At 41.6% G+C, this 25987-nt stretch overlaps 2 protein-coding genes across 4 annotated transcripts in view; one reads left to right on the forward strand and one right to left on the reverse strand.

Moving 5' to 3' along the window:
* Positions 1-326: 326 nt before the first annotated feature.
* Positions 327-15180, reverse strand: PAQR3 (progestin and adipoQ receptor family member 3). 3 transcript variants are annotated; one of them, XM_006258848.4, is made up of 8 exons: positions 15094-15180; positions 14365-14635; positions 14077-14239; positions 11221-11376; positions 9835-10032; positions 7674-7764; positions 5420-5568; positions 327-3000 (listed from the first exon to the last, which is right to left on the reverse strand). In XM_006258848.4, the coding sequence occupies exons 2-7, from the start codon at positions 14547-14549 to the stop codon at positions 5426-5428; spliced, it is 936 nt and encodes a 311-aa protein (XP_006258910.1). In that variant the 5' UTR covers positions 14550-14635; positions 15094-15180; the 3' UTR covers positions 327-3000; positions 5420-5425. The 3 variants fall into 3 exon arrangements, with proteins under 3 accessions (XP_006258910.1, XP_059578206.1, XP_059578205.1); XM_059722223.1 differs by lacking the exons at positions 14077-14239; positions 15094-15180 and having other exon boundaries at positions 14365-14443; XM_059722222.1 differs by lacking the exons at positions 14365-14635; positions 15094-15180 and having other exon boundaries at positions 11221-12520; positions 14077-14164.
* Positions 14947-25987, forward strand: part of LOC132248269 (uncharacterized) — a 44364-nt gene continuing 33323 nt past the window's right edge. The window contains exon 1 of the mRNA XM_059721307.1: positions 14947-15555. Within this exon, the coding sequence (XP_059577290.1) occupies positions 14947-15555 (609 nt within the window). The remainder of the gene's footprint in view (positions 15556-25987) is intronic.

Genomic DNA, 25987 nt, shown 5'->3' on the forward strand with positions numbered 1-25987 from the left:
GCATAAAGAAGGGTTTGTCTTCTATAGCCCAAACTGGACTCTAATGCAGCAGTGAAACTGAGTTCATCCATACTTTCCAGTACACTGTGGCAGTGAAAATCAAGTTTTCAATTAAATGAACGTTAAGACGAACAATGCCTTTAAAACAGTAGCCTTGCCCTTCACTTTGACGTTAAATGTTAGCTGCATCTTGAGAAAAAATTCTCAGAGTGGCATGGCCCAGGTGCTTCATATAGGTTGGCAGGAAAGGTGCACAATTTCACTGGAATAACAACCACTGACACATGTGCAGAGCACCAGAACAATGAATCAGGCCAATCCCTAAGTACATGTTCAGTAAATCAAAATTTATTTACAGAGCAAGTATTTACATAAGACATATGTCATGCAAATCAGCTTGATATACATTGCACTCAATGTAATTAACACACAACTTTTCAATGAGTTTCCTTATCCAGTGACTGACAATTGCTACAATAGATACTGAGTTTAGTTTGCTAGGTCATTTAAAAAAAATTAAGGTAGCTCAATATGCAGTCATTAAGACACACAGTTACAGATCATTTTAAATGTTATTGTTTAGGAGACATTTAAAACAGGCTCTCTTACTTACACATTTTTAGTCTAGTCAGGCTTCAGTAGTAGTTATTAGTGCACTTTGAACTTGTTTGGCTGACAAGTTAAAAAGTCATATTCACATTACAAGGTTTGGGAGGTAATTCATCAGCATTATGCTTTAATGCTAACTGAACCAGTTTGCACCTAACTTCTTTTAGAACTCAACAGTTAATGCTGCATGGTTAGACTTTAGACAATCTAGTTCATCACTACTTATCTCACAATAAATATATATACAACATGCCAGTGTTAGAGCATCTAGTATTCTCTTTCACAAGCATGAGCAAGAGTTCAAAGTTTTTACAGTAGAGTCACATCCACTGTAATAAATTACCCCTTCATCTACAGCATATCCACTACCAAAAATCATCTCTGAAATTCTGAGATGCTTCTTCCTTCAATGTCTGTTAGTATTTTTCTCGTAAAATGTGTTTTAAAAAGTACGCGTTGGTACCTGGCACTAGGAACAAGAGAACAATTAAGGATTCTTCTTCTTCCTTCCCCCTCCCCCACCATATTGATGAGAGTAATATATAGAAAAGGCAGATGAGAGGTTCCCTGGGGGGGAGTGGGGGCATGTGGACCTCCAGACTAGGTAATCTGTTCTCTCTTTTTGGCTCAATTTAGTAAGACAACTTGTTTACTTCAAGGCCACAATTAGTGTAATTTAGATTGGCTCCTTTGGAATGACCCAAAAAACTTGTCTACATACTTCAGCATTTGCAAAGGCCACGCTTCAGAGACTGCATGATGCTAGACTGTCATTCCCAAAGAAAGATCTTCATTATATTAATGAAAACAGCTCTGTTTCCTATACTCTTCACACTGAAGTAGCTACTTGAAGGATGTAATTACAACCAAGCTTCCCTGACAACACACAGGTCAATCCCATGTCCTAATGAGGTTGGATTACTACAGATTTAGAGTTAGGTCCATTAACTTTAAAGTGAAGAATACCATTCTAGCTTTTGTTCATCACATTAACAGTAGCTTTTTTGGGGGGGAGAACATGAACTGTAAACCCAAGCAATTACCCACACAAGTCATATCAGTCTTTCATTACGAATCAAAAACAAATTTACAATCCAGTTTCAGAGACCCATCTACATTCAAGGCTATATAATAGGAATAATCAAAATAATTTTCAATCCCCACAAGAGACTAAAAACCATTGTTAGATCTAAATTATCATGTTGGCAATTAGTTAGATATCCAGAGACTTTCCAGAATGATCTGGATATGTGTTTTAATTCTGATATGCCAAGACAAAATAAATCTTTAAAAACTGCAGTTTTAAAAATCAGTTTTCCAACTGGCAAACGATAAGTCATCTTTTATTACTATCTATAGAAAACCTTTGGCAACAGAAGTGTTTCAATAAAATGAGCCCTAAAAGCAATGTGTTGTATTTCTATATTAAAACCACAAGGCGCTGTTTTGCTGTTAACTTCTACATTAGTACTAATAATCCAAATAGTAAATAGTGAATTGTAGGGCCAAGTTCTGCTCTAAACTCATACAGGACATTTTTTAAATGTGTTGCTACAAAGTCTACAAACTACAAGGCCCACAAGAATTTGATTAAATTGAGTCCAATTTGCCAGATATTTCATTCAGAATACTTCAGGGTAAAGTTTTCAAAACCATCCAAGGTCATTTGGGTGCCTGAAAGTAACTTGGGAACTCAGTGAACAAATTAACAGCATTGTCCACTTCAAAAGTAATGTTGGATTAGCAATAGAAAATTCACAGTAGATGACAGCATCCCTTCTGCTCTTTCACAAAGGAAAAACGAAAGCTTTTGAAAGGTGTAAGAATCTACCAAATTCAGATTTAAATATTACAGTAGCAAAATCAAAGCAACAACTAGGCAAACAGTATGCTACACTGTATGAAACGGAAAACGTTCAAAATGAGGTCTTGAAGCAATGTATAATAAGAGCTTTAAAATTGTGCTGAGGACAGGTTTCTTCAATTTCAGACTTCACTAAAGAGTAAAACGATGTTTATATCAATGTGAGAGTTGTTTGATGTACACTCTTGATGGACATTACTGCCATTCATGTTATACCAATTAGAAAAGGGGACATAATGATTCATATGTTGGTTTGTGAATCCCAGTTTCATTGTTTAATTGTAGGAAGACCTGTACTGTTCTTCTGTACATCCTGCAGTGAAGCACAATTGTTGGAGTGAAAGTTAATTTGTCAAGAGACCTAAGCAATGGCAGTCTTAAATTCCAGTTCACATGCCATCCCTGCAGGTGGAAATGCAGTCCAGAAGTTAATGAAAAACAACTGCCTCAGTGCACAACTTCAGGACTCAGCAAGCAACTAAGACCTAGACATTCATAGTCAGAATGCTTGTGGCAGGAAAACAGCTCTGAAAGACAATGGAAGACAGGTTGTCAGAGGACACATACCAGAATGTCATTATTTTCTACTGCTTTACAAAAAGTGGACAAATATTGGGTAGTACAAGAAATTAAAAAAACCCCAAGTTACCAAAAAGTGTCTGCCCTAAAATCAATAGGGATCACTAGGGCGTCAAGTGTTACTCAACAGAAGTAAGGATGGCAAAATTTGGTTCCAAACACTTCCTCATTAAATCCCTGACAGACAGGATATAAGGAACACTGGAAGAAGCAAATGCCAAGAAAGTACCTTTACATCTACCAGTGGAGCATGGGATTGTATGAGTTAAAGGACAAAAAGTGCAAATCCAGTGCAATGTCACTTACATAAGCTATTACCACACAAGGTAAAAAGATTACAGAAGACAATCTGCATTTACCCTCATGTCCAAAAGGACAATAAGATTGTTTTCTGTTTATAGTGTTCACTTGCTTGCAATATCTTTTTCAAAGCTTTTAAATATAGTGCCATTTTTGAAAGACATTGATTTTTTTCCCTGTGCTTTCACTAGAGATTAATTTAACCTGGTTATCTTTTGCTTCCTTGCAACATCACCAAAATCATATAATGCTAAAGCAGTGATTCTTAATCTTTTCAGACTGGAGGCACCCCCCAAAGTGACAGTTCTTAGTTTTCACTTTTTTTTCTTTTTTACTAAAGTACTACAGCATTTTTTGTTGGAAAAAAAAAAAAAAAAAAAAAAAAATCAGAGAACAGTCAGAATGTGGCTTCGTATCTGAAAACTCTGGGTTTATCTTGTGAATCATGTTTGTACACCTAACAATGCTAACACTGTGCAGCACCCCAGGGCACCCTTGAAAGGATCTTGAGGCACCCTATAGTGCTACATCACCCTGGTTGAGAATCACTGGGCTAAAGTGTCTGCATCTTGTGTAATACCATCAGTAAATATAATAGCCAAGACACCTTTTTAAGAGGAGAGAGAAGAAAGAATTGTTTTTTCAACCACAACACAAAAGTTTTGGAGAGTAAAAAGAAAACAGTTTAGTGATCAAAATAGAGTACCCCAGTATGTTAACAACAAATGAAGGCCTGACACAGAAATGCTTTGCTAAAAGAATACCAAATAATTGGAATAAAAAAAGTCAGTTTGAAGAACATGGATTGTTCATTCAAATGCTAATTATTAATCTCTGAGGCTACTTGTTTGGTAGAAGGTTAGAAATAAGTAAGTACTGGATACTAGGCCAGTGCAAAGCAGCTGGTATTTGCATCGGATTTGGTTGATTCAGGGGACAGTGATTCGATTCAGTGTCCTGAGTCGATTCAGCAGAATCTGATTTGGAGATTCAGCTGCTGCCGAATCTCCAAATCACACAGGCTCATCCCCTGCCTGCTCTCCCAGCCCAGCAATGAGTGCCTCACCAGCCCCAGCTCTGGCCCTTTAAGAAACTCCCCCTGCCACCCCCCATCGCAGACACACTAGTTGCCCAGTGGGGGGAGATCCCTGCTGTCACCCACCATGTGGGGAGCTCTTCCATGAGCACCCCAAAGCCCCGAGGCAGTTGCAGGAGCCCTGGGGTTTGTTTTTTTTAGGTTTCCCCCCCCCTTTAAGGGCCAGAGCTGGGGTGAGCAGGGCAACCATGGGGGGAGGGGGGAGGAAGAAGGGGCTCATAGCAGAACCTCCCATGCAGTGCAGGGCAGTGGGGATTGCCCCCCTCCTATCCAGCAGCACCCTGTGAGCAGGGGCTTTTTTTTTTTAAAGCACTGGGAGCTGGGGTGAGCACAGCAGCCATGGGTGAGCTGGGGAAGCGGGTGGGCACAGGCGGGGGATGGGGCCTGGCAGGGGTCACCCTGTGGTCCCCTCCCCCTACCCTCTACTTACCAGCTCCAAGTCTGGCTCCAGCAGGTGGGGACTGCCTGAATTATCAAAGCTTTCTGAAGATTTGGAGAGTTTCAAACTGATTTGGACCTTTTTATTGTTCTCCAAATCTGAATCGAATCAGGTGATTTGGCCATTGAATCGGGCTGAATCTCCTCCGAATCAAATCAACACCCAAAACTTCACACAGCCCTGCTGGATACTACTTTCATTAAAAATATAACTTAAATGTTCACTCTGAGAAACCTGCAAGACTTCTCATTATCAGATTAAATCCATTTTGGGATCCAATTAGCTCTAGAATTTTGCCTGGAGTACTTTTTTTCTCACTTGACACTTCATCTTGGTCTAGGACAGGGCTCAATTTCTTTATAAGTGAAAGATAACGAGCTTGAACGGTACTTAATAGTGCTGCTACTCTGTTCTAGAGCATTAATACAGATAAGGAAAGAAAGTCAAACTGAACTTTAAGACAAAAAAGAATTCAGTCCCATGTCCCACTAAACTGTTCTTTTATGTTTCCACACATCCAAGACCGTCTTACCTTCATTCACAAATGTGCAGGATGCTCAGGACAGGGCTTGTTGTGCCTGTATTGCATGATATATACTGTAGATTGATGCCACCAGTACAACATTAGTACTGCAAGGATATGCCATACCTGGTGACTAGAGCCGAGGTAGTTTAATTGTCCTGTTGGAAAAAACCAAAGAGAGTCATACTATTCACCATAACTAGTGCAGTTACAAGTCCACCCTGAGGGTTGGAGACCTTTTATGAGTCTCATCTGACAAATGCCCATGAACTGAGGGGTTCTAGAGACCTCTGGACCAGACTTAAGGGGAAAAACACATTTAAATGCATTAAGCATGTGCTCAGATTGGGTATTTACAGGCACATGTGATCACTCAGGCAGCCAAAAGTTCAACTAAACTAGCATTTTTAGCTATGGGTGCAACACTATTGTGCAAACATAATCAAAACATCCAAGTTCTGTTCAAACTTAAGAGTCCATCAGGTTAGTTTGGTTAAGGTGCACCGGTTCTTAGAGTGGTAGGCAGAGTGGCCAGAATCACATACAACCACCTTTTATTTCCTGTCTGAATAACTAGATACCCATTTACAGATGGGTTGAAGTTCAAAGCAGGGCTCCAACTGATACCTCCAGAGCCATGACTGCTATGCCACCTTGATCCTAGACAGTGCAGCAGGCAACACACATTTATGCCTGGAGTTTGTATTAGGGCAGCTGCATGGGTGTGTAGATGCATATTTCACACAGGTACGCTGGGTACTTAAGCATACATAATATATATATAAACAAAGGAACACATCTAACTGGAACAAGTGGCCAGTTAACAGCTAGTAAAGTTCCGAAGTAAACTAATTGAACCCCAATGTCCTATCCCAAAGACTACAGAAGATAGGTGTAAGCTCACTTGCTAAAACCCTAAAGGAAGAACAAGAAGGTCCTTTCACTACCTTTAAAGGAAGGTCGACCAGATGCTAAAACTGAATACAATACTGCATAAGCAAACTATCACTAGTACAATTAAAGCAGCATTTTCCAAGGCTGCATCTCTTCACTGCAAGCCATTTTAAGTCTCTATATATCACAATCTTCTGCTCATTTATATCATTGCCAATTCTCTGCAATAAAATGCCATGTGTTTTCTTGAAATTAACTGATATACCACCCCATATTTTGTACCAAGATCTTGCATGTACATTTATATTTTGGAAAGAAAAGGAACCCCGGTAAAAATCCTTAATGCCACATTATCTTCCCTTAAATCGAAGTCTACAAGACACTCCACACTGAATAGGCAGTTGATGTGTTGTGAACACTGCTTGTTAGTACAATCAGCTTCCTGCTACCTTGTGCTCCTTTCTATTTGCTTTAGCCCATTGTTTCTTGTTACATACATGGACTGGAGACTTTTTGGGACAGGGACCTTTTCTCCCCCATCTATTTCTGTACAATACCTAACTGAACTCCTGATTGGACACTGAGGGGCTCTTTACTTGAGTTCCAGGGGTTGGAGGTGTTTTAATTAGAGTGGCCCTCAGGAGCCATTTTAATTAAGGCAACCACAGCATCTCATGTATTTAGCATCCTCTGCTTCAAAATGGCAGCGGGGGCACTTTAACTAAAGCTCGTTTAATGAGCATGCTCCAGCAGACTCAATTAATCAAGTCTGCTTCTACGTGCTGTAATTAAAGTGCATTGGAGCAGACATCCCAATCCTGCATGTCAACAGGCACCCCGAGCTGCAATACAGTGCAAATGAGTTTCTTCTGGCTGCAGTCTGACACATTTTGATACATGATCTGAGCAGCTAATGCACATGAATCTGTTGACCAAGTCATCACAGCTTAGTGCCAACTTCTTGGAAAAATTCTACAACCCACAGCAACACAAAGTTACACAGCACTTTAGTAAAGGATCCTAAACGTACATCACAGATCTAGGTAATTACAATTCCCATCTCAGGGGAAAAGTGACAGTAGGCTCAGTGAGACATGTGTGAATTCACCAGTTTGGGGGGTGGGAGGGAATCCAATTTGGGAACTGGAGTTTTCCAAAGAGCCTATACCAGGAAGGATCCCAAGTCTCATTTCATTTTGCTACATTTGCTTGAAAAATGTAAATAATAAGTTAGAAGCATCTATGAAGTTATATAATGTACAAATACACGACAAGCTTCTTTTTCCTTTACAAAATACAATAAGGATTCCCCAGGACACCTAAAGAAAGCTTAACCACATAAAAACAAACAAGAAAGTGATATTCATACCTGGGAAGTATCTTTCTGGAACTTTGGAAATATAGAAGAGAAAAGCTACTGCAGCAATCAAGTACATCACAATTACACGTGGAGCAAACTCCTATAAAGTAAATGAAGTTTGAATCTTTATTATTAAATATTATGAAGTAAAAGCTAATGGTCTGTCCAGTGCAAGCACTGTATATTTTGCAAGGATAAAAGTTTGAAGCTTATAACTTGATTATTCACATGAATATTGAATACACTTCAAATTTGTTGCAGATACCAAAGCCTGGAACAGAAGATATTATCTAAGTTTAGTCCCCTTTTTGTTCTTGAAAATAAACCCCATCTTGTTTTCACTGTGCCACTGGAAGCAGATAAGAAATTGCATGAGAAGAAATTACATCTTTTTACAGTACATTCATCCTGCACACCAAATGAGATTTCCTTGTGCACATCTCTTTGTGCATCTTTAACTAAAATAATTATTTCCTGTGGAGTAAGAATACATTTAAAATTCTTGAGTAACAAATACACGTAGAATCTGCCAATGCTACACAAGTTACTTTCCAGCTTGGACGTATTGGTAAATCTGTGTAGGATCTTTGACCATATGAGGCATAATATAAAACACTTGATCTCACAAGGCTGTTAAACACCAGATGTTAAAAAGGAATTAAAACTGTTTAGTGGAAAGCAGCACACATTAGGTGGTGTTAAAGCTTGCTGTCCAAAAGAGGTTTTCTTTCTTTCCCTATTTTTTTGAGATATAGGGGAACAAGCCCAGTACTGAACTACAGCATGTTTATAGGTGGGCAAAAAAACAAAATTAAAGCGTATCACCTAGTTCAGTGATTCTCAACCGATGTTGTGAGATCATTTTAAGGGTGTTGCAAGTGCTCTGCAATATCAGCACTGTTACATGCGCACACACCTACACAATTCACAAGAGAAACCCAGTTTTCAACGAGGAATCCACAGCGTCAGAAACATTCTGCCCTGTTGTGGCCCGAGTTCTTTGCAACAGAAGAATTGCTCTTATTTTTCTGTAGTCAAAAAAAAGACTGAAAGCTAAGAGCTAGCATTTTGTGAGTGGTGCTTTGAATCTAAAAAGGTTGAGCCACTGATCTAGTTCTGAGCAATAATCAGCACAAATCTTGTCCAATGCCCACTAATGCCAATAAAAGCCATTCCACCAATTTCAACAGGCTCTGGATTGAGCTAAATCATCACTCCTAGACAGCACTAAGATGCTATGGCTCCATTATAAACACCTACACAGACATGCATCACTTACTGTGCACTGTCAAATCTTCTCATTATACATCTCCAAATCCACATTTTTTCCCCCCAAAGATAGGCATTTCCCCCTATCTTATACCCTGAATGACTTTTCAGATTATTTCCCTGATCTGGTTAGATCTGTTAACATTAAGTAAGTTAATAAGAATACAAATAATTCTAGGTTGCTAAAAGGTTAAGTAATGAGTATTTTTATCTTGGCAAATTTCCGGCTTTGCTGCAAGCCCCAGGTAAAAGGATATAGACTAGAGGTGCACTCATACATTGGTTTGATATCAGATCAGCACCTATATAAAGAAAACTGACTAGATCAGAAATCGGCTTGATGTGGTACATTGCCGTTAGTTGCTCCCAGGGAACCAAATATTCACATCATGTGTGGCTTGCAGCCCCTGGTTTTATCTTCTGAATCATGTTTGTACGTATAACACTGCCAACTCTGCGTTGCCCCCTGGGCACCCTTGAAAGGGTCTCAAGGCACCCCAGGGTGCTGTGGTACCATGGTTGAGAATCACTGCTCTCAGCTGACGCAGTTGCACACACCCTTGCTCAAGTAACACACATATGTATATATCAAGATATACATACACACACAGTGCATTTAATATGTGTGTGTATGGGTTTAACAAGGAGCACCTCAAATCTATCTAAGATTGCATGATATATGCATGCTCTGCAGACGTATACATAACAGTAGCATTTATACCTAATAGATGTTTTCCCTTTGCGTGCAGGTTTCAAAGACACATTCACATATTTTCTATTTTTGTTGCAAGCCATCATTCCAATTAGGAGCTACTCAATTTTTAATCATGTTTCTAATTAAAAAAGGGGTAGGAGACAAGTCAGAACCAAACTGAAGAACTTTGCGGACTTCTCTGCTTACCTGCACAATAGATGCACCAACCCCACCATTGAGCCAAACCCAGTGGATGGTAGGAATGATTCCATATCCAGACACAGAACAGAAGATGACAGAGCGCAGTCGATGCCACTGTTGTGTGAGGTAACTGGGATGAATCTGAGCAAAGAACACTGCTAGGATCATCGCCAGCACAGTGATTAAATATACCTGCCGCCAATACTGGGAAAGAAAAGGAGAGAAGTCCATAACATTATCCTTCTTTGGTCAAGTGTAAATATAATTAGTATTCTTGACAGCAAGTCATCCAGATTCCATGGGATGATTTGCCTTCTCTATACCTCTCTGTTTTCTTCCTCATACTTTTCATCCTAAAAGTTTCTTCATAAGCTCCTAGGTTGCTAAAATGAGTCGTATTTCTTCCTCAACTAGTCTGGCAAGTTAAATCTGTTTCTGCTTATGCATCCAGATACTTGACAAATATTTAAAAATTGCCAACCCAGTAAGATCAAAGTTGCAAAAGCCTACATGTAAAGATTTTGGTGGGACCTACTTCCACCTCCTCTGCACAAAAATACATGGATGTGCAACCAAAAGTAAACAATTCATGACAGGTCACTTGCAAGCCAGTAGGCATTCATTTTTCTCTACTACAAAAACTTCTGATTGTGCATAAATTATCCCTGTTTTGTACGTAAACTGGAAATCAAACCAGCCCCTCATCTCCTAAACTTTTCAGCTGTTCCTCTCTCTCTCATTTGTCTCACCCAACCCATTTCTCTCTCTCTTATTCCCAAACTTATTAAGTTCTTACAGATTTCTGGATCTCTGCCTGTCCCAAACTACTGGTTCCTCTCAACACATGATTTTAATGTTGCCTGATAAAACTAGTACCTTTGGTATTTAGGTGTTTTCCTGGCTGCTCCCCCAACGGCAAAGCTATTTCCAACAAGGACCAGCAGTCTAGGTTGGGTATGAGAGCAACCTTATCTCTGCCAAATTTAAGCCAATCAGTAGGTCCAAGCAGCACAAATCATACTGAATTACTTCTGATTATGCGATGCGTGTCAGCCAACTTGATACATTTGACAAGTCTAGGAATAGTAAAACTTGCACTCTGCTAAATTTAAGTATAGACACCCACATTTTCTTGAACAACAGGCAGTTTTAAAGGAGTACTTGCAACAGATGAGAGATCAAATCCCACTTTGCCTACTTCTTTTCAAAGAAAGTGTGCGCTAGCATTTATTTAAAGGTCCCTCAGTTCACATCACTGCCTGTTTGCTAATTATGCACTCTTGACTTACTGTGCAATGAGCTTCTTGCCTGGGACATCAGATGCCATGGCAGTGAGATTACACGTGTCAAGCAATGTTTACTATACCGCATAAACAAGCATTTCAAACTCACGTTATTGCAGTAAAATGCGTAAAACACTCCAGATACATAGCAGCCCAGGATACCAATGGAAATCCCTGCGTAATCCAATGCCATCCATCGCCGGCTGGTCTTCTCTGAGCGATGGCAACAGAAGAGATGATAGCCTACTGAGCAAAGCATACAGACCTAGGCAAGCAAAATAACTTGTTATAAACTGGACTTCGAAAAAATTAATGTTAAAGCAAAAAGAAAGAGAAAGATACTATAAAGGAACCTACACATAGGGGAAAATTTTGCCCAACCTAGGTATGCACAAAAGGCCAGGTTGGTTGTAAAAGCAATGGATTTTGCTGAAGAGGGATGCAAGATATGTAAAACAATACATGCGGTTTGTACACTGGAGGACGTGTTTTTGCAGAACTGCTTAACTGCGGATACCAGATAGATTCCCTGGCCAACTAAGATATACAGGGACAGGAGGGAAAGGACAGGTATGCAAACCTCCAGCTCCAGAGCTATTCTGCAGCTCAGAGGGAGAAAAGACTGCATTGCTCCAGATTTCTCCAGCATGCATGATTTATCTCCCACCCTTTTCTGCTTTTTTACAAAGAATTAACCAATTTTTTTCTGAGGGAGACTTGGGGGTCTTCAATAACCCCAGTTCAAAAATTTGTCAGTCATCAACTGGACAGATGCTTCTATGAAAAATGGAAGAAGGCAGAGCTGGGTAAATGGAGCACTCTTTTGAAACACCCAGTTCACATTTCACTGTTGCGAGAAGGATAGTGGTGACTTTCCTCAGAGTAGTATTTCTCATCTTTCTTTCTTACCCAAAGGCATGGTAACTGCCACACTCCAACAGACTCGATTAACTGGAGTTTCCTCCTACATGCTGTAATTACAATGCATCAGAGCAGCCCTGGTGATCGTGTATAGGCACCCCTACAAGGAGTTGGGCACATACGTTTGCAACTCCTAGGTGCTAGGAAGGAAAGGTTGGAATGTCTGCCTGTCTCTGACACAAGTCAAGCTTCTGCTGTTCCAATACTAGGATAGCATTTGCCAAAGTGGGCTGGCGTTCACCCAGGTAACCCAGACTTTCAGCAGCAAGTTACCAACATGCACCAACACAATTCAGAATTTATATATGCAGGGGTTTGGGTTGTAGCCGTGTTGGTCTAAGGACATAGGCAGACAAGGTTCCTTGGGTGAATTTGATATCTTTTATTAGACCAACCCAAATGGTTGGAGAATAGTTATTAAGCAAGCTTTTGGGTTCAAAAACCCTTCGTCAGGCTAAGGAAGCTTCAGCAGTTGGTGTGTGCTCTTCCTGGATGGAATGAAAAAAATAATTTATATATGCCACACTAATATTATTAAAACTAGACTTCAAAGAAAATATTATAAAACAATCTCCGCAACCAACGGGATTCTGACATTCAGCTCATACACACCAACCTCCAGCTACCTGTTGTTATTAATGCATCAACTAAAATCTCTGGATGTAATATTTTTAAGATGTTTACCAAAGTTATCCAACACCACATTCTAGTCCTAATAAAATTTCTCATTTGAATTTTAACAGCATAAGATCATTCTTATTCTTTAGAAAGTAAAATTCAACACTAAAGTAAAATGACTAATTTCTGTCAGTCAGCACATGCTGTAAGTAGGTAATAGTACAATTTAATACAGTAAAATTTGGTTAATTCATCATTCAATGGGGAAGGCAGAGGGGCAAATTATCCAGTAGCGACTAATTATCAGGTGAGGGAAGTAGCAGTGGAACTGGAACAGCAGCAAATTAAATCATGCTGGCAAAGTCTCGTTGACAAATTGACCAGTTTATCTAAGAATCAGTTTTCTGCAGTGTGAACAAGTAGTTGCGTAGTGGACAAATTCTTCCCTCAAGGAGTCTCCTACATTGTACACCTTTTTTAAGTACCAGGAGGAAAGAGTAGGGCCAATGCATGGTCCCATCGCCACAGGTTCAACTGATCTGGAAGTGCCAGTATTGAGATATGTGGAACAAAATGCATTGCTGCATTATATAAATAGGCCCTACTGGACAAGGATGCAAGCAACTGGCAATCAGGCTAAGAAACACTGGCTAATGGACAAACTCAGTCCAAAAAACCGCAATACAATTACTTGTGTGCCTTCATGTACCCTTAAATCTCAGGATCTTTATTATTCTTTACAAGATGTTCTTCATGTGGGCATGACCCCTCACAGTTCTTATTTATGCTGGATATCGGCTGCTCTGCATGTTAGACCCAAGGACTGGGGTGAGTGGGAAACCAAAATGCTGTCCCTCCCAAGATGCTTGCAAATGCCACCTGACATAAAAAATAACATTAAAAATGGCTACTTTGTCAACTACTTTGCTAAAATCTCTCTCCGGCTGCATTCAACTATCTTTTGTTCAGCACTTGGATAATAGAGTGAAAAATCATTGAACTTTTGCCAGATGCCAAAATTTTAAAGTACAGTAGTTAATTTTCCCCATCTTGATTTCCCCAGCAAATCCTGGCCTTTCACTACATCCTTATTTGGATGTATTTTGAAGCCTGGTTGATAGCTGCTGCATGTTTAATGCTCCCACTCAAAAATGGGCCTTTGAGAATTTAATTTACTAACTCAAACTTAGACACCAGTAGTTTAACAGGTGTGCTATTCTTCCAAAGCCACACTGATTCATTTAATACATGTAACAAGTTAACCTTTCTCTGACACAGATGCCTTCTCTACCTCAGCCAAAACCACTTGCCTTAAGACTGAGCCATTTTGTAGCTCAGGATTCTGAAAACGGTAGCAAATAAAATAGTGGGGATTAAAAAAAAAATCCAAAAGCATGTTCAAGAGCTACTTTATGAAATAACTTACTTGAAAGCAAAAAAGACAAATGGAACAGATAACAAAGTCTTCTCTAGAGGCACTCGCCGAAGGCAATACAGAGGTCATGTCATATATGCCCAGAGTAAAGAAAAGGAAGAAGCCCAGTAAGTGACTCCAGATGTTTACCGTCTCATTGGATAAAATGAAGAGACTGCAGAGGAAACATGTGAGAAAACACAACAGCAGATGTTCATATCCTGGTAGGCGGGACTTGTAAGGCTGTGGCTTTAGCCAGCTGCTGAGGATGGGACACGCTGACCGCTCGGCTTGCATTACCTCTTTAAGCACAGCCGGGAGGGGAGGTAGGCCCGGTAGCCGTCGGTGATGTAGGGATTGTCCTTGAGGAACACGGGGATCTGCTCATAGGTGTACAGCCGGATCCCCCGCGGGACCAGGACAGGCCAGTACTGGTAGCTTCCCAGCTCGATGTAGTGGGCGCTCTTCAGCAGCTTCTGATGCATGGTGCCCAGGCTCCAGCTGGTGCCAGGGGAGCCTCTAGCTACGACCCCCTGGGCATCCCACGCCGCCACCGCTGCCTAGTGCGTGCCTGGAAGGGACCGAAGCAGTGGGGCCGCCCTGCATCACTGGGCAACGCACGGCTCCACTGGTGTGGTTGTGGGGCTGCTATGACACTCTCTTGGGAAGGCACCAAATACCCTGTCTCTATCCTGCTCCCCATTCAAGGGGAGCAGCACCCCACTTGGGACCAGATACTGATGGATGCTACTGTCTCCCACCTTAGGCCTCCCTTGGCCCCCTCCTTTCCCCCACCCTTGAACCCCCTCGGCCCCCATGCTCCCCTTTGAACCCTGCTCTGCTCTCAGCCCCACTTGGCCCCCTTAAGCCCCCACCCCTACAATGCCCCTCCCCCCTTCCCGCAGCGTTGGGGTGGGGGGATCCGCGCGCGAGGAAGGGGGTGGGGGAGGGGCCGGGCCCCAGGGCACCGACCGCGGGGAGCCGAGGGGGAGGGGGAGAGGCCCGAGGCGCCGCCCGCCCCGCACTTACCGCCCACCGCCGGGGCTCACCGGCGGAGCGCATCCCGTGGGCGCTGGACGAAGGAAGCAGGGACTCGCCACCGCCCCTCCGCTGTCGTCATCACAGGGCGACACGCGCCGGAGAAAGACCCCGCGGGCCCGAGCCCCCCACGCCGAGGCTCACACTAGTGCTGGGAGCTGCGAATGTAGCAAGCGGGCCGCTAACGAGCGCAGGTGGCTGGCTAGGTCACGTTCTTGTGACGTCACGGGGCCGCGTTTTCCCCGACGGGGTTCCTTCTCTGGTCGGCTTCGGCATCTCCCTCTCCCAGGAGCGGCGGAGCTGCGCACGCGCGATGCCCGCAGCGACCAGGGAGCTGGACATGCCTCAGTCCCGCGGCGGCGCGAATGTCCGTTGGAAGCACGTGCGGGGGTGGGAGTCTCATCATCCCCTTCCCCCATCAAAAAAGCTGGGGTGGCTGTTGCCTGGTGTAGGGTAATTACCGTATTTGTACAATAATTTCAGGCGTTGTAGGATGTGGGATCAATAATAGTAAAAGTTTTCAAAAGGTACCATAGGTTGTTGGTTGTAGTGCCTTGGTCTGAGGACACGGGTAGGTCTGGTCTGGTTCTTGGAGTAGACATGATATCTTTTATTAGACTAATTGGAAAAAAATTCTTGGCAAGCTTTGGGGCGCAGTCACCCTTCTTCAGGCATGGGGAGGCTCTGCTGTTCTTGTACTCCAAGAAATGAAAGAAGCTAAAAGTGTGGCAGGATGTCAGTGAAAATGTAAACAGGTACAATTAGAAACACAAAAGGTGAAGCAGAGTGGGGAGGGGGAAGAGAGCAGGGGGAAAAAAAGGCTGAAGGGAGGCACTGCAGTGATAGAGTACAAGGTAGAAAAGAGGCTGTCAGGCTCTGGGAAAATTAGATGGTAAGCAGTTCATACAGGTTGGTTTAAGCCTGAAAGCTTGCAGAAAAAGAGATTTTTTAATGTGATTTCCTAGTTGGTTTAATAAAAGGTATCATTTCTGAACCAAGAGTTCTACACTTTTGCATTTCTTTTTGTCTTAGACCAACACAGGTACCAAATACATCCCTCAAAATGTAGGTATATTTTTACTTTTCAGATGCACGTGCGCACACACACACGTGCAATAAATATAGAGGGAATAGAACATTTTGATAAATATGAGGTGTGTTTTTGTTGTTAAAGTTCTTTAAGAAGCCCTTGAAAAAATGCCTGCTTTTGAAAGGAATGGCTAACATGATATTTAAAGTCTCAGAGAGTTCACCACAATCCTGAAAAAATTCAGACATGTGGGTACTGTAGCAGCTTTACAAATGTGGATTGGGATGAATTTAAATATACCAGGTTGTTGGCAAACCAGTCTTGCCAAATTATGGCCTAATGTAGTAAGGCATTGAATGCTTTGGACTCCTATTGAAATCAATGAGAGTTAATTTGAGTCACTCTTGACATTGTGAAATTGAAACCTGGTTAATTATGATTTCAAAATGTTAAAAAATTAAAACATATTAAAATTAAAACATTTAACAGGTTATAAATGTTTTCAAAAGTAGCATTTCCTTTGTTCAAATGTACTTTGATAAATGAGCAAGATAATCTTGGATAGAAATCTTGCAAAGCATGACTTTTCTTTTAAGTTTCTTAAGTCTGATATCAGCTGCGCTAAACAAGTATAGTTCTACTGATTTAAGCAGAGTGGTGTTAATTTACCTCATCTTTGGATCTGGCCCCACAATCATAGCTTTAAAAGTAATATGGTGAATGGCAATTCTATCCCAACATTCCCACTATTGTGCTTTTTGGGTTTTATTTTCCCAAGGTCCTTGTTTCATTTTTATCTTTTTGATCAAAAAATGCAAAGGAACTTTGCCAAAATGTCTTTGCAAGTCAAAGGTTTTCCCATGGCAGAGAAATTTGAACTGTGAAATAAAAGATTCAGGGATGTTGGCTGTTTGAAATTTAAGAATGACAGCAAAGGACCAGATGCTGTAGCCTTACATATTACAAAGGTATTATCTAGCCAGCTGCACTACATAACCTCCAAATTTTATATCCTTCTGTGTTATATCATTTGGTTCCACTACTTAGTCAGTTCCATCCACACATCATCTCTCACATAGTTCCTGTAATCAATCATACATTGAAATTTTTTTTTATCTGTCTCTCTTGAAACAACCTCCTCATGTCCCTCCTGCTTCTACTGCCATGGTTATCAGTTTTGATGCACTAAACTGGGGGGGGAGGGGGGAACAACCTGTGGCATGGGTAGGCTGTGGATGTCATGTAGGAGTTGGGGTGGAGGGGATGGCAGGGATGAACAGCCTGGTGGCAGATAGGCCCAGAAGCAAAACACAAAAAGCATATTGGGCAGACAGCATGGGGAAGGAAGCAGAAGCGAGAGCAGCAAGTCAGGCAGGGAGCAGAGGCCTGGGAGCAGAAAGTGGTGTAGCAGATTGTGGAGGGAACAAGGATTAGAGTGGCATTTGGGGAAGTTGTGGGGCTAATCTGCGGCATGCCTACCAAAAATGGTGGCCCCCACTGCACTGAACAGTGGTTGGTTTCACCAGGTGAGTGCTTTTTTGGGGTCTGTTTTCTGCTGTGCTGTGTCTTAGGACTCTCGCAATCAATATATACTTGAGACTTAGTCATAGGGATGCCATCTTAGTAAAGACCTTAAGCACACGATTAACTTGAAGTACTTGAGTAACTATCCTTTTTGGCAAAGCATTTGAACAGGTGCATACATTCCCATAAAGTCCATTATATTGAAGTCATAGCAGGACTTAAAAGCACGTGCCTATGTATCTTGCTGTTCTTCTCATCCTGTGCCCCATATCTTTCCTCTTCCCAATTTTCCCTTTTCCCTGCCAGAACATTAGCAAGTCTCTGCCCCATCAGATGTCAACTAGGAACAGAAACTTTGCTTTGAGAAAGATTGAGGCCTCCAGCCTAATATTTTGAGTTATGAAAAGCAATCATTTAGCAGGCACTCCTCTATTTAATTTGTTGGTGTTAGCTCGCCATCACCATTATACTCACTCACTGTATAAAAGAGGGGTGATTGAGCTGTTTTCTTTTTCTTTTTCTTCTCCTAATGAGCATGCTTTGTCTCCAGAAAACCATACTTTCCTGGTTCTTTGTTGGGCACTTTCCATTTTCTATACCTTTTTCTCCATCTTACGTTTAGTCTTTAGCTGGGTTTCTCTCATGTACTGCTTTCTAGCGTGCATGTCCCTTTGGAAGCATAATTGTTGTTGTTAGCAATCCCTCCAATTGAGGATGAGCTTTACCATGGCTCTCTGATGGGTCTTGAGATGACTTAAAGAGTCCAATCCTTGAGCCACAGATCCATTCACAAATGTTGCAGGTCTTTCTGCGGGGGAGAGTGCTCTTCTTTTCCTTCCTCTGTTCTCTGCTTTGAGGGCAAAATACTTTACCCTGAAGTGGGCTGCCGCTTGGTTGAGGTTGCGGCACCTTTGGAGTTGGTTAGCAGCCTGCTTCTCCCAGTTCTTGATATTGTCATCCATTTTCTTGAGGTATGCCTGTAATGTGTCCTTGTAGAGTTTGCTGTAGCCGCTGCAAGATATCAGGCTGCATCTAAACTAGGAGTAGAGCACTTGTTTTGGGAGTCAAGAGTCAGGCATCTGCACACAGTGTCCAGTCCAATTACATTGGTGCTGGAGGATCACTGACTCAGTGCTGGTAACACTGGCTTCAGCAAGGATGCTGGTGTTTGTGTGGTGATCTTCCCAATGATGTGGAGGATTTTCTGGTGTTGATGATACCTTTCCAGGCTCTTGAGATGATGACACTAGGTCACCCACATTTCACATCCATAGAGGAGAATGGGGATGTTGACTGCTTTGTAGACTTGGATCTTGGTGTCTTTTCAGAGATTGTGATGAATAAGACACTTGAAACAATTTCCCAAAGGAAGCACTTGTGAACTGGATCCTGTACTGGATTTCCTCATCAATGTTCACTCTCTCAGCAAAATGGCTACCAAGGTAGGAAAAAGTCTTGACTAGCTCCAGGGTCTCTCCCTGGTTGGTAATTTAGGGAAAGGGGTCACATTCATGGCCTGGAGCAGGCTAATACAGTACTTCAGTCTTCTTGACACTGAGAGAGGGGCGCACAATGGTAGAATTCTCCAAAAAGATCCAGCACAGTCTGGAGGTTTTCCTCTGTTCACAAGGATAGCACAGTCATTGGCATAATGAAGGTCCAGGATGGTTGTTTTGAGTACTGTAGTCTTCGACCGAAAATGACCCAGGTTGAAGAGCCCTCCATCCATTTGGTATTCAGTGTCAATTCCAGAAGGAAAGGTAATAAGAACCAGGATGACTGTCAGATAAATGGGGAGCATTGTTGGGGCAATGACGCATCCTTGCTTGACACTGGTTTGCATGACAAATGGATCTGTCTCCAATCTGCTACACAAAATGGTCACAGTTATCTGTTCATGGAGAAGCCTCAGGACTTTGTTGACTTTTCTGGACATCCAAATTTGGCCTTACTTTCTACAAGGCTTCACGTCTGATGGAGTCAAAGGTGTTAGTAAGGTCAGTGAAGGCTATATACAGGTCTGCCTGTTGTGCCTGACACTTTTCTTGGACCTGGTGGGAAACAAAGATCATGTCAATTGCTCCATTGTATTGTCTGAAACCACACAGAGATTCCAGCAGGACTCCCTCAGAACGAGGTATAAGACTGAGGTATAATTTGAGGAGGATGTGGTTGAGGATTTTCCCTGCTGTGAAAAGGAAAGTGATATCTTGGTAGTTCCCATGCACAGACTTATTTCCTTTCTTGATGGTAGTCACGATGTTGGCATTCATCAGGTCTGCATGAATCTCTTTGTTGTTCCAAATTTGAAGAATAAGTGTGTGGAGTCTCAGTACCAGTTCCTCACAGTCAGCTTTGCAGATTTCAGCAGGTATGCCATCTGGTCTACTAGCCTTGTTGCTATTGGCTTCCTTGGTGACGTGCTAGATTTCTTCTAGGATATGAGAGTTTGTAAAGGTTCCCCTTTCATACTGTTGGGGATGGACTTGATAGCGGTATCTGCCACAATTGACTGATGGTTCAGGAGTGCCTCAAAGTGCTCTTTCCATCTAGCTTGGAATCTTAGATTCATCATCTTTGAAGAGCATCAAGCCATCCTACAATCAAAGGAAGTAGGACTGTGGGAAATTGGGTCATAGATGGCTTTTGTTTTCTAGAAAAGGCTATGCATGTCATGTTTGTCGGCATAGAGTTGTATCTTTGGCTTTATCTTGCCACCACTGATTTTTGATTTCCTGGACCCTCCTCCTTTGTGCTTTGAGGAGCTGATATGTCTCCTTCTTCTGCTGAGATGAGGTGCTATCTTGCCAAGCAGAATAAGCCCTTCTCTTTTGGTTGAGAAGACTTGGATCTAGACATTGCTCTCTTCACACTAATTTTGGTGTTGACAGGTGATATAGCGATTGGATTGGATTCAGCACAGGCCATATGGATGGTGTTTTTAAACCCCTTCCAGCTTTGGATGCAGGAATCACTGGGACAAGCAGTAGGATAATTTCAAAGGTATGCATAGAACTTGTTCCTGAAACTGATCCATTCAGGTTGATCTGACCGCAAGACAGAGAGCCCCCCAATACTAATCAGTCACATTTACAATAACATAAGCCACTCCTTCAGTAGCCACTGTCCAGGGAGTCCAGAGCTAGGAAGTCAGGTGCAAAGTGCTTTAAATAAGTAGGTTGCTGATCAGAAGTAAGCTAGCTGCTGTTTTATTCATGGCTTAAAAAGGCACAAGATGTTTTGCTTAGAGATATTAAAATTGTCTAGAGACAAATCTGGTAGAAACCATAAAGGAGATACCTTAATTTTTTTCATAGGATGATGAAAAGTAGTCTATTGCGCATCCTGCTTAAACATTACAGAGCTTTATCAGAAGTGTGGGTCATTTTCTGATAGATAAATGTCAGCTTTGCTAAGAAGAGGGCCAGCAGGAAAGGTATAAAATTCCCTGTTTTGTTCAACATACAGCTCTCTGAGGTCAAAACATCTGACTGTGAATGGGACTGTCACCTCCTAGCCAGCGAGAATGCCCCCTGCTTGTTAACAACTAAAGATTTGTTTTTGACAAGTCTGTCTCTCAAAGTTTTATCTAGGGAGACCGCTGCAGAATTTGTAGAGAAAATAAGAATACAGCTGTCATGTCACCTTTAGTTAATCACCTGGCAGAACTCTGTCTTGAGAAACCAGTTATTGCAAATGTGATGCTGAGCTGGAGAACTCGCTGCTGTGTCAGCTCCAACCAATAAATTGAAAGATGAGTTTTATACCTGTGTTACCCAAGTGATGGCATGATTATATTAAGCTAAGTGCGTCCTACAAAGTAAGTATCCAAGGTAAAACTCTTGGAATGACTACAGTCTCTGAGGTATACTTGTGTTTCCCAAAGAAGTCTAGTTTTAGTTATGTACAAATTACACTGAATTGCTAACCTGAGACCAGAGCATTGTGGTTAGAGAAATAAAATCCATTAACTACGTCTCACACTGTTTACATTACTGTGAAAAACTCCAAATGTTTCAGAGTTCAGCCTATAAACATTGCACAAATACTATGGTCAAGAGCACTGACAAGAAGAAAAAGAATCTTTGAATTGATATGTGAGCTAAAAATGTCATCCCTCTTTTTAAAGCTTTGGTTGAAATAATTTAACAGCGTAGAGTCCTGGAAAATTTCTAGGGAAATTCGAATTACTTAAGAATAATTACATGCATATTTAGTTTTGGGTTTTGTGAATTATTGTCTTAATTACTTATAAATGGCAAAGATCGACAGACTAGCATCCTGCCAATGTGACTCTGAATTGAATTGTCAGTCTTTGATAATCAGTTAACTTCTCTAGTTTCCCAAGTTCTCTTGTACAAATTGTTGGGTTAAATTGAAATGAGCAGCCCCTAATTCCATTGACCAGTGAGCTTGATTGGAGATGGGATCCATAGTTCAATGCTGGTATGAAAATCACCTGTCACTTCTAATATTGAAGTAGGGAAGTTTGCCTTTATAATGAGATTATGGTAAGATTTTGAAGGAACTGAACATAGTTATGTTTCTTGAAAGCTGTTACTTGTTGAATTCAGTTTTGATACTGTAAACAGCTTAATTGTTATTTTGTCTTCTATAGTATTTCTGTGTTTTAAGTACTCTTCTGGCTGATAAAGCATATGTTTGTATTAGTTTTCCAATGTATATGTTCAATAAAGGATACTGAACGTAAGAACAGTGAGAAATTTAGCAGTGATGGCTCGTAAATTCAATTATGTAATTCATTATTTATTTCCAACGATTTTTACAAATCTTTCCCCTTTTTTGACTAGTTGAAATTATTATAGCATGCTTTTATTTGTCATTTCTGCCCCACATCCTTATTTGTTACATTCCAAATCCGCATAATACAGAACTGGGCCTTTACAAAGCTGATTTACTGACTAAAACAGTTGTGAAAGAGAACATTTATTAGAACAGAAAAATAATTCTTGAAGTCCAAGGTAACTGTTTAATGTATGTTACAAGTGAAGAAAAACTCGAGGACATCAAGAGTGTATGAGAAATTCCATAGTTTTGCTTGTTCTAAAACCTTTCTGTAGATGTCGCTCTGTCACTGTAGAACTGGTTTAATCATGTTTCTTAAGCCTAGAGGAATAGAGTAGTGTCAGACTTACAAGCTCCTCTGGGAGCCTCTTCAGTGGTTTTACAATTAATGAAGAAGCAAGACATATCGGTGAGCCAGATTTGCATTTCACTAACCCCGTTCCCTGCAGATTCTGTATCACATTAACTTGGGTCAAGTTGTTGCCTACTACATATTTAAAAATGTTCTATGGTTGTTCCTAGATAGTGGCTTTCAACCTTTTCAGACATAAGGCACCCTTCATTGGTCTCAAGGCACCCTCCAGAAAATAGCAGTCTTAATTTTTACTCGTTTTTTTACTACAGAAAAATAATAGAGCAATTCCTCTGTTGCAAAGAACTCAGTGCACAACAGGTCAGATGTTTTTTAACACTATGAATTCCTGTTTGAAATCTATGGGTTTATTTTGCTCACACCAAACAGATAATGTTGCATGGAACCCAGTGGCACCTTTGAAAGGATCTTAAGGTAACCCAAGGTGCTGCGGCACCCTGGTTGAGAATCTCTGCTCTAAATATAGGGTTGCTTAATCCTCTTCACTTTGAAGTTATGGCAAAATTGCCATTCATTTTCACAGCTGTAATGTTCTGTTCTAAGTAAGTTTTATATTTTCAGGTCAGGGGGGATTGGTCATTGGAATGGAATCTGCTAGCATGGGAAAAAATAATTTTGCTTCAAGTTTCTCATAAGAGCCCTTCAGTGCACAGGAATGTAATCTTTTGTTGGACCAGTCTTATTTGAGACCATGGAAATAGAGATTTTAGTTGAAAATATTAGGTGTTTTCAGTTTACAAGGGTTGTAACAATTGCAGCCCATACTAGAAGAAGATCCAATTCTTAAAGAGATCTTTCCAGAATCACTCATCCTAGCCTTTAAACAAGCACCGAACCTCACCAACCTTACCTTGGGCAAACTTCCTATGGCCCAAAACGCACCAAATGGATCCAGACCATTCCGGAACAAAAAATGTAAAACCTGCCAACATACGTCCACCACTCCCACAATTACTACACCCCACAACAGAGCCATCAACATTCCTGGATCTTACAGGATCCTGCCCCTTCAGAAATGTAATACATCTCATCCAGTGTACTAACTGCCCTGATGGAAAATACATAGGAGAGACAACTGCGCACCAGAATGAATTCACACCAAAAATCTATCAAAGACAAGAATACCCAGTTACCTGTGGGTGCACAGTTCTCACAAGAAAGCCACTCTCTGTCCAGTCTCTCAGTTCTAATCCTCAAAAAGAATTTACAAAACACCTTCCATAGATGAGCCTATGAACTTCACTTCATAAATCTACTGGATACAAAAAATCATGGACTAAGTATAGATACTGGATTTATGGCACATTATAATCTGCCTGTCACTCTGATGATAACCCAATGTAACCTGCCTGCATTTTACACCAGCTACATTATGTCACCAGTTCAACATTTTCCCCCGCCCCATGTCTCATACCTATGGTCTCCCGTGGCCTGTGATCCTCACTGCCACGCATTTGCATTTTCATGGACCTGCATTTTGCATATTGACTTCTGTTCCACACAGGAGAGCACACAAAACTCAAGCAGACTCTTGCTATGCTTGAAGAAGAGGGTTTGGCCCAAAAGTTTGCAAAAAAACCCAAATTTTCCAACTATTTAGTTGGTCTAATAAAAGATATCACATCTCCTTAAAGAACCTTGTCTACCTTCAGTTTACAATGCATACAGAAGAGAGCTGTTTTTGTTTTTATTTGTTTTTCCCCTTTCTCTTTTTGGTTTCTTTTGGTTATGTTGTGTCAAGGTGTACCTTGGTTGTTTTTAAACATAGGCAAACATAAAGCTGCCTTTTTTGCATATAAAACTTGCATGTGTATGACGGCAGTGAGCACATACATGTATATTTTGAGTAAAGCCTGGTTGTAGATTGCGGAAATTGATGTATAGGGAAAGACTTTATATAGATTCATAGATGTTAGGGTCGGAAGGGACCTCAGTAGGTCATCGAGTCTGACACCCTCCCCTGGGCAGGAAAGAGCGCTGGGGTCAGACGACCTCAGCTAGGTGCTTGTCTAGTCTCCTTTTAAAGACTCCCAAGGTAGGGGAGAGCACCACCTCCCTTGGAAGCCCATTTCAGATTCTGGCAGCCCTTACTGTGAAGAAGTTCTTTCTAATGTCCAACCTAAATCTGCTCTTCATCAATTTGTACCCATTGTTCCTCCTTACTCCAGGGGGTGCCCTAGTAAATAGAGCATCTCCTATTCCCTGCTGCCCTCCCCGATGAATTTATAGGCAGTCACAAGATCACCTCTCAGCCTTCTCTTGTGAAGGCTGAAGAGATCTAGGTCCCTCAGTCTCTCCTCGTAGGGCCTTGCCTACTGGCCTCTGACCATATGAGGGGCCCTCCTCTGAACCCTCTCAAGATTCTCCACATCCCTCTTGAAGTGCAGCACCCAAACTGGACTCAGTACTCCAGCTGCAGCCTGACCAGTGCCACATAGACGGGAAGCATCCCATCGCTGGACCTGTTTGTCATGCATCTGCTAATGCATGATAAAGTGCGGTTAGCCTTGTTGATCACGTCGTCACATTGATGACTCATGTTCATCTATGAACTCATGTTCAACTATGACTCCAAGATCCCTTTCTGCTGCTGTGCTGCTGAGAAGGTCATCCCCCCAGCCTATAAGTGTGTTGGTGCTGCTTTTTGTCCAGGCGCAGCACTTTGCACTTGTCTTTGTTGAACTGCATCCTATTTTGTTCTGTTCATTTTCCAACCTGTCCAAATCAGCCTGGATCCATTCCCTACCCTCTGGTGCGTTAACTTTGTTCATAGATGTAGGATATGTGTGTATTAGCTGTGTGTCGTATGCAAAGAAGGTGCAAAGAAGATTTGCAAGTGTGCACACTTGTGCATGATCTGTACAGAACGTGACTGTCAGCAACTCAGTAAACTCTCTGGTTTCAGAAGCAGGCCGAAGTTCTATGGTAGGGATTATCAAAACTCAGTCCTTGGGCCAGATCTGGCCCCTGACGCTCTGTCAGTTGGCCTGCTTGGCTCCCCACAAATATTGCTAAATATTTGTCAGTTGTGGAGCAGTAACACCAATCTTCTGCTTCCAAACTTGTGGACCTATGGGAAGTCCAGGGCTGAAGAGCATGGCTCTGTGGACTGGATTGGGTCCTGTGCAGGGCCTGATCCTGGTGTGTGAGGT

Source organism: Alligator mississippiensis, chromosome 2, assembly GCF_030867095.1.
Source record: "Alligator mississippiensis isolate rAllMis1 chromosome 2, rAllMis1, whole genome shotgun sequence".
NCBI classification, from domain to species: domain Eukaryota; kingdom Metazoa; phylum Chordata; order Crocodylia; family Alligatoridae; genus Alligator; species Alligator mississippiensis.

Coding starts and splice junctions, on each gene's coding strand:
- PAQR3 (XM_006258848.4), bottom strand. CDS start 14,549: ATGCATCAGAAGCTGCTGAAGAGCGCCCACTACATCGAGCTGGGAAGC. Junction 11,377..14,076: donor TTTGTCTTTTTTGCTTTCAA/GTAAGTTATTTC, acceptor TTGCTTGCCTAG/GTCTGTATGCTTTGCTCAGT. Junction 10,033..11,220: donor ACGCATTTTACTGCAATAAC/GTGAGTTTGAAA, acceptor TTTCTTTCCCAG/TATTGGCGGCAGGTATATTT.